This window comes from Manihot esculenta, chromosome 10, assembly GCF_001659605.2.
Source record: "Manihot esculenta cultivar AM560-2 chromosome 10, M.esculenta_v8, whole genome shotgun sequence".
NCBI lineage: Eukaryota > Viridiplantae > Streptophyta > Magnoliopsida > Malpighiales > Euphorbiaceae > Manihot > Manihot esculenta.
In genome coordinates, this window is record NC_035170.2 from 6,123,504 (window position 1) to 6,136,012 (window position 12,509).

A 12,509-nucleotide genomic window follows, 5' to 3' on the forward strand; every position below is an offset into this window, starting at 1 on the left:
TAATTTAAAAAATAAATATTTATAATTAAAAAATTCTTAAAAGAGTAATTTAATTTATATAAAACATAAAGTCGACACAGTTCACACATAATTTTCCTTGGTATGAACACTGCAATGCAGAAGGACAAAAGAAAGTGGAGAGATATGGATAATAAGTCAAAAGTGGAGAGAAAGACTTTATTAGTATATTGTGTGAAGAGATTCCATCAAGACACAAGTAACCACACTGTCCACCACCACCTCCCCCCACAATCCCACTGCCACCCCCACCACCTACGCCACTTCATTACATCTATACATTATTACCAAAGAAACTACTAGAATTTTAAGAATCTTGTAAGGATTTTTTCTTTTGCACTCCCTATATATAGGGTTAGCTTCTTAACCATTTCCATCCACCAGAAACATTGGCTTCTCTTCTCAAACACTTAGATATACTTATAATAACATATCATACTCTACAAGCTATAGATTTCAGTTTTGGGAGCTTGGAAAATTAAATGGCAAGCTCAAGGGTGTTAGGTACTGCATTCTTGGTCTTGCTCCTTGTCGACCTCTGCTTTGCTGGTAGGTCGTCAAAGGCGATTGCAGGTGGTGGAGGAGGAGGAGAAGGGGGAGGAGGTGGTGGCGGTGGCGGTTTAGATGCAGGACTTGGGTCTGGCTCTGGGCATGGGTCTGGAGGTGGTGAAGGATATGGTGGGGCAGGAGGGTTTGGAAGCGGAGGAGGTGGAGGCGGAGGTGGAGGTGGAGGTGGTGGTGGAGGTGGTGCCTCTGGTTCTGGTAGGGGTTCTGGTTCAGGAAGTGGCGCGGGATATGGATCTGGTTCTGGTGGTGGGAAGGGAGGTGGTGGAGGCGGAGGTGGTGGGGAAGGAGGAGGTGGTGGTGGAGGTGGAGGCACAGGCAATGGAAGTGGGTCAGGTTTCGGATATGGTAGTGGAAGTGGGTCAGGATACGGAAGTGGAGGAGGAAAAGGTGGCGGTGGAGGTGGAGGTGGAGGAGGAGGTGGTGGTGGTGGCAATGGAGGTGGGAACGGCTCTGGCTACGGTTCAGGGGCCGGCGGTGGATCTGGCTATGGAGGAGGAGGAGGAGGAGAGGATGATGGTGGTTTCCCATGAGCAAGAACGTGGAAGGGAATGTTTGTGTGTAGGTAACAACTGATTGTGTTGGAATAAAACTACGGCTGCTCCACCACTTCAATATTCATTATGGAGATCACGGTGGTGGTGGTGGCCCATACGTACGGCCATCTGTACTCTACCGAATAACTAAATTAATCATTGGCATTAGTGCTTTGTTTTCACATATAAATATAATAATTAATGAAGTTGTCTTTTATTTTTAAATTTCAACACGTTTCAGTGATCATCCTTACAACTTTCATCGTAGATTGTTGTCTCTTTTATTTTAATCCTATGTTATAATAATAATTATTATTATTATGCAGTACCATGTAGTCAATTATATACACTATATTAATTTAATTTTTAATTTAATGATAGACAAATTATTCATGAAAAGTTTTGAAAATCCGAAATGAGGGAATTATAGTTGACTTATTAATAAGTTCCAATATGATACTAGGTTTTTTTTTTTCTCCTAGGCAGTTATGATACTGGATTTGAGTTATTTAAATTAGTGTGCAGTGTGTAAATTTTAAAGTCAAGCTCTAATACAGTTGCATATTGTTAACTCGTAAATTTTAAGTTTAATTCTCCCTAATCGCTACAATAAAGTTAAAAAAAAAAAAAAACAAATCGTATTTTGAGTTTAAACTTTAGTGACTTATTTTATTTAGGAAAATTTTGAATTATTATAAAAACATAAAATAAAACTAAGGTCTCATTTATTTCATGTTATACAAATATAAAAAATTTAATCAACAGAAATTATTTAATTAAAAAATTATTTTTTTATTAAAATTTCAAGAACAAAATTTAATTTATTAATTTTATCAAAATATATTTAAGATTCTTATCATATAAAATCAAATCTATATCAAATATGACAAATAAAATATTTTAACCTTCTTTCAAGTCCATGTCGTGCCTACTTTAATTTACCAAATGAATTTCTTCTTATTTAATATTCATATTATAGACCAATAGAATTCACCACATAAATTTATTTTTCTTATTTCAAATTTATGTATTCTTATTTCAAATTTATGTCCTACATATATAGATAAAATTAATCTCATGAATTCATCTTCTTTAAAATCCATATCCTATATCGATAAAATTTATCATATGAATTTATTATCTACATTAATTTAATTTTAGCTCATCATGATTAAATGTAGTTCAAGTCATGTTAGGACTTGCAACTTACGTTACTAACAAATTCATTAATTATGTAATTAATCAAACACATTTAATTAATAAATCTTGTTAAGATTGATCCTTATGTGTGTAATAGTTTAAACGAGACTTTCACGAATCGAGTTCAAGTATAATATTTAATTTTTGAGCCGAGTTCAAGCTCGAATTTATAAAAAATTTTAATAAATAAATCTGAATTTTATAAATTTTAATTCAACTCGATTCCATTACCCCCTACTTATTAGAAGATATTTAAGAAAAATTATTATTTAGTTATAAAAATTTATTAATTATAGAAAGAATATTAAAATATTTTCATAGTTAGTGTCTAACATAACAAGTCATGACTACCCAATTTATAATAATTGTATTATTTCATTCGCTTTATACCATAATTATAAATTATCATGCACTACAGTCCTTTGGTTATATAATTTCGATCAAAGTTAGGGTCATTGTAAATGTTAAATCCTAATACTCTGAATTATATGACTTCTCTTAATTCTAGAAAGCTTCTTTTTCTAACTAAGTCAAGCTACCTTAGCTAAAAATTTATTATCAATAATAATTAACACAATCATAGGTTTTTGCTCGTTTACTCCGGATAATGAATTTTATCTTGATTGATCCCTTATTTCTATGTGCAACTAACTTGATCCGACACTTGTTACATACCCATACATAGTATAAGTATAAGTATGTAAGTATTATCAAACTCAAACTACTCGCACATGAAACAAGTGATATCTCAGGTTTAAGACTATATGCACTATCATGATTTAGATGAATAAATATTAATAATAGTAAACTCCATGTGTTCTTCTCTAAGCGCCATTTGTTCAGTCTACTTATCATTATGAGTGCTCACATATCTGCTTAGATATTATATGTCCTGTGGTGTGAGACTCATAATTCTACTATCATCAATAAATTTATACCAATTAGCAGAAACAGACAGAGATGATAGTTTACTCTGGATTAATCATTCCCAATAAGGCATCCTATAATTGTGAACATTTTTATAGCATTTTATACAAGTACGTTCTATCATTATATTCTCAATTGTTTGAGAATGGAATGACTTCCAAAAACTTAGGCGCTATAGATCATGTTTAATTATTTAAATAACTTTTAATTAATTAAATTATCTACAATTTATATTTAATGATTTAAAATTTGATATATGACTCTAGGGCATATATTTATAATATACTCCTATTTGTACCAGAGCCATTATGATCAATGTACAATATCCATCTTCCAAAGATGATTTTATAACTATGGTACTTTCATGGTTTAAGTAAATGGAATAGTTGATTTCACAACTAAAGTTATTCTCCTATATTTTCAACTTGTATTCTGATAAAGATTTAGGCATCTAGGTGTCTAGATTCATTTTTTGAGTTCTTAGTTCCTTTGTCTTACACAAAATATTGCCTTCACAGCTAAGAGATGATTATTAATGCAATCAAGGATGCCAATATCATATACTTAACAAATTGTCCTAAGAAATCACTAAATTATTCGTGCCACGTCTATGGATACACAATCGTACATATAATACTATATATACTAAATGAAAAATAACAAAGAAACAAATATGATGAAATTATAATTTAGATACAAAGTAATAAGCAATTACTCTTTCTTCTTTTTTTGTTTTACTTGCTTCAACCACCCTTTTTTTCTACATTGTACTTGTAAATGTGTGGATAACCTATAAAGAATACTCTTCCTCTGTTGTGTGGAGCATTTTGCAAGACCTCGATCACCTCACTAATATATTACTCTCTTGCACTCTTCCAAATCAATAGTTCTATCATAAATTCTCACTTGCAAACGTCAAACCTTGTTCCTCAATTTCTAGATCAAATATTGCTTCACTTCAGGTTCTTTTTCTCATTCCTTTATCAAGTAAGATATTAGCGATTTTTGGTTTTTATGATTAGAGATTTACTTTTGATTTAAGGATTTTATTTTACAGTAACCTTAAGTTGTTTGTTTAATTACTTTTTAACTTTTTACTAGTTAGCCATAATTAAACATTGACTCATATAAGTTAATCCAGATATCAAGTGAGTCAAATAAAAAAAATAAGAAAAAACCATGTGGTCTTGCCGGCAAAACATACTCTCCTCATTTCATATTTTAAAATTGAATACAAATACAAAAATATTTACAATTCTAGATAATTTTACCAACTTTAATAAGTGTAGCTTAAATTACAAAAAAAAACAACTTTAGATTTTATATATCAATTCGCTAAAACTATTCTATTAACAAAAGTATATATTATATTTTAATTCTTTATTATAAAAATAAGAGGATTAAACTTTAATTTTTATCATGAGGACTAAATTATAAATTATCCTAAATATATGTAGAGAATTGATGTAGCAAATTGATGCAGCTGTGAAAAAACAGTAAGAATTAAAAAATAATAATAATAAGATTGCCATTAAGTCACCCGCGAAATTCAAAAAATTTGAAAATCACTGTAAGGCGCACGAAAAATTTCCAACTTTCATAACGCGCTCCTCCAAAAAACCCCATCTGTCAGCGTTCGTTATACACTGCGCAAATCCAATCATCCACGTCAGCGATCCGTGCCAGTCAAATCCAACCAATCACTTCCCACCATCTTTCCCTATATAATGGAATCCCGCAGTCCCGGTTCTAGTAAATCATCCAAGCTATCAACTTCTCTTCAGTACCCAAAGCCACAAAGGACTTGTTTAGAATTAGAGTTTCAGATGGCGCCCAAGGCAGAGAAGAAGCCAGCGGAGAAGAAACCGGCGGCAGCGGAGAAAGCACCGGCGGAGAAGAAGCCGCGAGCAGAGAAGAAGCTGCCGAAGGAAGGCGCGAGCGATAAGAAGAGGAAGAAGGCAAAGAAGAGTGTGGAGACGTACAAGATATACATATTCAAGGTGTTGAAGCAGGTCCATCCTGACATTGGGATCTCGAGCAAGGCTATGGGGATCATGAACAGTTTTATCAATGATATTTTTGAGAAGCTTGCTCAAGAGTCTTCTAGGCTCGCTAGGTACAACAAGAAGCCTACCATCACTTCTCGGGAGATTCAAACGGCTGTTAGGCTTGTCCTCCCTGGAGAGCTCGCCAAACACGCTGTTTCTGAAGGAACTAAGGCTGTTACGAAGTTCACTAGTTCTTAGTGTTAGGATTAGGAGTGATATATTTTCGTTGGGGGTTTCCTGATGTAAATGGTTAGATTTGACCGTGAATGAGGATTTGATTGTAGTTTCTTGCATTTAAATCAATGGATTTCCCGATTTAACTATTTTTGTCTCTCTCTCTTTTCTTTCGATTTGAATGGTTCTGTGATTTGGTAAAAGTCTCTTAAAGAAGACGAAGAAGAGACCAAGGCCTTACTTGTGAAGTAAGGGGAAAGAACTCAAGTGGGCCCACAAATCAGCAAATTAGAATACGAGAGCATGTGTTGCTAAAGTGCGCCCGGTTAGCCGTAGAGCCACTCGTCCTCTCGCATGTAAGTCGATTTGGAGAGCAAACCTGTGATTTGGATGGGTTCTTTCATCTTTCAGGTCTTTTATGATGAATGTGTGTTTTTGTCCAATTAAATAAAATTATTTCTTTCAGCTGCTGTTTTAATTTTTTGATAAAATTTGTGATGTAAAACTTGAAAACTGTTGTATTATTTCATTCATGATATAAAACTTGTGTTTTAAAATATATTTACGGTCCAATTGAAATATATAACTTTTAAGTTGTGATACAACTCTTGCTGTATAATTTTATTTATTCTTTTATTTCTATGTTTATTTTCAAGTATAAATTCTGGTAAAATTTAATTTTTCTCTAGGATATACAGTAATAGTATGGAATGTCAAGCAGCTATGATGTCATCTTGAAAGAGAAAGCTTGCTATCCCTTTTAAATGACCAGCAGAAGACGATATTTTTGTAAACTGCAACTAGCTTCACCCGTTTTAATTATCGCATTTTTATTGATTACTTTGATATCAATTGTATGTAAACATACATCAATTCACCATTTGGTTATGTTAGTCTTATGAGCTCTAATTCTTGAGACTACAGATTAACTGTGATAAATGTAAATCCCATGTATGGTAATGTGTTGAAATATTAATTTGTGAGACTGCATCTTATGAAGCCTTTTTTGAGTCATTTCTTCTGCTGGTTTGAAGAATTTTTAGGCCTTTTTATTTGTTAATATATCACAGGTTTTAGATGCCAGAGATCCCCAAGTTACCAGTTGCTGTCCCTTGGAGAAGCATTTGAAAAGCATTGCAAGCATAAACACATGATTCTTTTGTTGAACAAGCTCAGTTGCTTGGAGCTTCCAGCTTTTCTCGAAGGATAGTTTATTCTTAAAAGCCTCAAGATTAGTCTAGTCCTTAGAGTAAGTGATATGTTTGAAAGTTTTATTTGCAACTGCCTTGCTCTTGAGAGATTTAACTCTGAACAAATATGATTTACCTTTTGCAAGGCTCCACAATGCAAAAGAACTTGAAAATAGATTAAAGTAGGGTTTCCAATGAACATGCATATTCACATTACCAAAGACAAAGAATAAAGAGTTGTTCCCCCCTCCCTCAATTTTCTTTTGAAGGGCCAGGTGGAGCCATCTTGTAACAATGATACTTGAGTTAACCACTGCATTATGTAGGCTAATGGTGTTGATTGATCTCTTGTTTTGGCAATACTCAGTTCGATTCTACCTTCTGTCTCTGTGGGCAGGTAGGAGTGGATTTTGCAATCACAGCACAAGAAGATAAACTAATGGCCCCAAGATTTATGTAATTCTTTTTTTTTTTTTTTTTCCTTTCTTAAGCAAACCTGTGTTGCTAGAGAGTTGAGCACTTAAATACATATGGCTCATGGCAAATTTAATCATAATTATATCAATATAGTAAGGGAGTTTACAATGCTCAAAATTCCTGAGGATCAGGAGCTAATTGTAGATTGGATGCAAACTTGATCTTGGAGGTATTTGTATCATTGATATAGTCAAAAGCTTAACTGAAAGATAATGTTAATGATCTGGGTGTCATGCAATAGTTTAATTATATAATGATATGCAAAGACCTGATCAAGGGATGGCGAAATAAATAATTTTAGGGGCAGGACCAAATGCATGAATTCTAAATGGTACTTTGATGATCTACAAGATGCTTTTCTCTCTCTCTATCTCTCTCTATATATTTTTTATGTTTCTTGTACATTCAATAATCTGGAATATCTCAATGTTAAATATCCTGTTGTGTCTTGACAATGGGCTGTCATCTGTGATTGTTTTATGTCTTTATACAATTTGTGAAAGACTATCAAGCATAGGCATATGGGGACACCTCAAGGCAGCCTCTTGGAACAGGTGAGATTTGAGGAAAAAAGCTCTTGCTGGTTTTTGAATGATTGAATCTGTAGTCTTCTGCGGTGAAGTATCACATGTTTACAGAGACCGGGAGTGGGAATTCCAAATGTGATAGCTATACTTTCATTTATCATTCCAAAGCCAGTCTTTGAATCTCAGTTCAGGATTCATGAGAAAAGGCGCAAGAAGCAGTGATTTTGCTTGTTCTTCTTGTTGCAGAAAAAGCATCAGCATTTCATATTGCAAATGATTTTAAGCTGGCCTTTTCCTCATGAGATCTTCCTAAAATTTTGAACTTTGTCTTCATTCTTTGCTAGGTTGATGATATGTATGCCTCATGAATATGTTTCAAATCTAACAGAACAGAATGATTTTAAGATTGGGAGTAATTGTTGTAATGATTTTAAGATTGGGAGTAATTGTTGTATTATTTATCAACATCTTAATGGCTTATATCTCTTAAAAGCATAAAGGAATTCATGTTATGCAATCTCTCTAGAACTGCTCGTTTCCTATTAGAAACTTATGCATATTGTCAAAAATGATTTTCCAAACTTGTAGTAAGATGAATGTTTAAGGTTTAGTATTCAGAGCATCCCAAAGGTAAGTTGTTGTGCAAAGATGTTGCTCTTACTGAACTGGGTCAGCAAAAGAAGCTTTCTTGAATGACTGAGCTTGTTGTAGCCCATTTCAAGTTGAAGGACACTCAATCCACTGTGAACCTATTCTTATGCTTAATGAAATCTTATGTAATCTATTTAACAGAAATTTATGATTAAATTAAATTTGCTTGTTTAATTTATTTGATGAACTTGTACGTTATCTGTAACTTGCCCAATCTTGTATAAAATGGTAAATTTGGGTAAATATATAAAATGAGTTAAAGTTTTAAAGTTGTTTATAACATGTCATATTTCATTAAAGGAAATTTAGGTATGTTTAAATTTTATACTTTGTTTGAAAGGAGACAGAGTTAAAGAAGGTTTCCCAAAGTAAAAGAAGGTTTCCCAAAAGTCCTCTTTTTTGTTTGAAGAGAGAAAATTTTACTTTGGTTTTCTTCTCGGGCTTCAAGAGTCCCGTTTTGACTGCTGGATTTCTTTGGACAAAGAACGCCCTTCTTCCCTTAGTCCTGAAGGGTGGGGTCTTTCCCTTCCTTGCCTTTAGGGTTGGCTTGTATTTCTTTTTCCTTTTTAGTTTTTTGTTTTTTTTTTTATTTTGCTTTTATTTATTTATTTATTTATTTTGTTCAAGGGGAAACTTCATAGAGAAGGGATATTTGTTGGCCTGCTCGGATGCTTGTATGCAAGCTTAATATTGAAGTTTCTTAACTGATGACTTATCTTAGCAACTTGCAAAGATTTGTAGAGCCTCTTGTAGCGTAGATCTCCCTCTTTGGAAAAGGACTATTAGTTATCTTTGGGATATTAATGATGCCTGCTGCTATCTTGGGTTGCTCTGGTCTTTGATGAGCATTACCACACCACCTCGGTCATCTATCTCATCATGGTGTTTTCATGCCCTTGCTTTTCTTATTTATTTTTCTTGCCCTTGAATGTTGGGTTGCTATTGGTGATGCTTGATTTGTAGCTATTATTTTTTCTTGGCCTTTGGTTTCTCCAGACGTTCCTGATGCTTCTCCAGTTAGCACCAGGATGCAACAATGCTTCATTATGATGTTGGAGCATAGGGTTCCTTTCTGTCGGTTTGGACTCGAGTGTTTGGGTTTTTGTTGTACGTAACACCATGCTTTGCTTTCGCTCTTTTAGTTAACTCTTGTATTGGGCTAGTCCCTTTTACTATTAATGAATCTTGTATTGTCCTTTGGCAAAAAACCCAAAAAAAGTAAGGATTTTTAAAATATAATTTTATAAGCTAAAGTTTTTTATAATTTTTAAATTTTAATAATTTTTTATTGTTTAAAAGAAAATAAAATTTTTTAAAGGCATCTAAAGGTTTTTCAAAACCTTCTCGATTCATTCAATCAATAGGTTCAATTTAGAAATTTTTAAAAACTTTCAAAAACCTTACTTTGAAGAAAACTATTCACTTCTAAACATACAGTCAAATGCATTTTTAACTTGTAAAATTTTCTATTACATTAAAAAAATCATATCCAGAACAAAGGGTTAGTGTTTGTAAATAACTTGTAGTTCTCCATTCTTTTGAATAAATTCTCAATTTTGAAGTTATCATTAAACACTTAAAATTAAATAATTGACAAATTTTGACGCTAAAAAGTCAATATTAATTAAATCATAGATATCACAATTATAAACAATTTGTATCAGTTACGCAGATAAAAATTATATTTCAGACGTTTGTGTAAGAAAATGCAGCTGAAACTGAAGTGAAAAAAAGAATGTTGAGAGTGGGATTTGAACCCACGCCCTTTCGGACCAGAACCTTAATCTGGCGCCTTAGACCAACTCGGCCATCTCAACATCGCTGACCCTTCGGTACTCTCTAATCCCTTTAACCAAGCATAGGCATCTGGTAAGCGTCAAGGCAGCCTCTTGGAACAATTTATTTATTTTTTTTTCTTAAATAAATTCCAAAATTATATATTTAAGACCAAATAAGTCATGGATTAACAAACAAATATTTTTAATAATAAAATACTTTTTTAATTGAACCCGTTCAAATTATACTCGACTTCGTATAGCTTTATATTTTTAATTAATAATTTAAATAAAATATACTTTTTATTAATATTTTTTATTTAAAAATTTTAATATTCATATTATTTTACTTTTCAAATTAGAATATATATATAAATATATATTAGCATAAAATATATATTTTTATATTTAATTAATTATTTATGTAAACAAATATAAATATTAATTATTCAGAAGATTTTAATATATTACGATATGAATTTTAATATTAAAATTTATTTCAAACTCGAATAAAAAAAAAACTCGTTGCATACTAATCCTAATTTTGCTCTTTAATGAAATTTTATATAATACTGATAACCAAAAATACTATGATTAATCATATTTTGTTGTTTAATTTATTTGATGAACTTACCAACTTTGTATAAAGTATTAAATTTGGATGAATAACTAAAATAAGTTGAAAGTTTTAATAAATATTTTATGATGTAAAAAATAATTTTTTTAAAAAAAAAATTATTTTTTTTAAAAATAATTTATGAAAAAAGTATTTTCTGTTAATTAAATTTTTTCAATACGTCAAATACTAAAAATTAAAAAAAATTATTTTCTTAAATAATATTTTTCGTCAATCAAATAGATACAATGCTTATTTGAATATAAAAGCTAAAATATTATCTTTAATAATGTAATATATAAAGTTTTTAATGTTAGATGATAAAAATTTGATTTTTAAATTTAATATTATTATAATCAATATTTGAAACAGTTTGTTTAATTGAAAACAAATAATTATGATTATAACAAAAATTTTAAAATTTATACCATCAATTTCTTAAATTTATTATAATCATAACTAATTTTTAAATAATTTTAATTAATTTTAAATTCATCGACATATTATGTACAAAATATTATTTATTTATCTCTGTTAAATATTAATTAAAATTATATAAATAATTTTTTAACTCTAATTAATCATATATTTTAAAAATATTTATTTTTTATTATTTAATATTTAATTTAAAATTATAAATCCATATTTCGAATTAATCTCTAATAGGGGTGTAATCGAACCGAGTCGAGTTGAGCTTTGTAAAGCTCAAACTCGTTTATTAAAAAAGTTTGGAAGCTCGAGCTCGACTCGAGCTCTAACATTTGATTCGAACTCGGCTCGAGAATTAAATATTATAATCGAGCTCGATTCGAGCTCGACTCGTGAAAGGTTCGTTCGATTTAATAACGAGCCTAATTCGAGCTCGAGCTCGAAAAGTTCGATTAAGAATCTCGTTAATAAAATTCGAGCTCGAACTCGGAAAGCTCGATTAAGAAACTCGTTAAAAAAGCTCGAGACCGATCTCAAAATTAAAAAATTTGGTTTGAGCTCAAGTTCAGGCTCGAGCTCGAATTAATAATTACACTTTAATCAGTTTTTAATCATTATTAATTTAAATAATATAAAAAAAAGAGAGTGTACATAAAAAAAATTACGTAACACAATTTATAACTAAAATAACACAAATAAATATAAATTCAACAACATAATAAAATTATATTACACACAAAGTTTAATATCAAACGAATAAAGTTGATTCCAACTTCCAACAGTTGAAATAAGCTAATATAATTTAATTATCTTCATAATCATCTTCATACTTGTTCAATTAGTTAACTTGAATTTCAACTTCAACATCCATATAACCTTAATTAATTATTATTATTATACTTTGATAATTATTATTATCTTTTATATTGTATGCTTAATTATATACAAAAAAATTTTTATAATTATACTTTAATTTTAAAATGTATATAATTTTTACAACTCAATTTATCATGTCGTACTATAATTTTAAAGAATACTTATTATAATAATTAATATTAATTATTTGTGATTATACATTAATTTTATGGAATCTTATTATAATAATTATATACAAAAAAATTTTATAATTTAATTTTAAAGAATACTAATTATAATAATTAATCTTAATTATTTATAATTTTCAATACTATAATTTTCAAGTATTTATAATAGTTTAAATTTTATAACTTTATAGTTATTTTTATTTTTTTAATAATATATGAACTTGTTCATAAATTTATTTAACGAATTAGTTCACCAATTTATTTAAACAATATTACTCACGAGCCTATTTAACGAGCCTGCTCGCGAGCCTTCTCAACGAGTCAACTCGCGAGC

General features: G+C 30.6%; 2 protein-coding genes and 1 non-coding gene across 3 annotated transcripts; 2 read left to right on the forward strand and 1 right to left on the reverse strand.

Moving 5' to 3' along the window:
- Positions 1-328: 328 nt before the first annotated feature.
- Positions 329-1,349, forward strand: LOC122724872 (putative glycine-rich cell wall structural protein 1). The gene has a single exon (XM_043960798.1). The coding sequence runs from the start codon at positions 501-503 to the stop codon at positions 1,113-1,115; it is 615 nt and encodes a 204-aa protein (XP_043816733.1). The 5' UTR covers positions 329-500; the 3' UTR covers positions 1,116-1,349.
- A 3,608-nt stretch (positions 1,350-4,957) lies between these two features.
- On the forward strand, positions 4,958-5,614 carry LOC110624539 (probable histone H2B.3). Its single transcript, XM_021769734.2, has one exon. It carries the CDS (start codon positions 4,973-4,975, stop codon positions 5,489-5,491), a length of 519 nt encoding a protein of 172 aa, XP_021625426.2. The 5' UTR covers positions 4,958-4,972; the 3' UTR covers positions 5,492-5,614.
- Positions 5,615-10,048: 4,434 nt separating this feature from the next.
- On the reverse strand, positions 10,049-10,129 carry TRNAL-AAG. Its single transcript has one exon. It is a non-coding gene; the product is annotated as a tRNA-Leu (tRNA).
- Between the last annotated feature and the right edge of the window lie 2,380 nt (positions 10,130-12,509).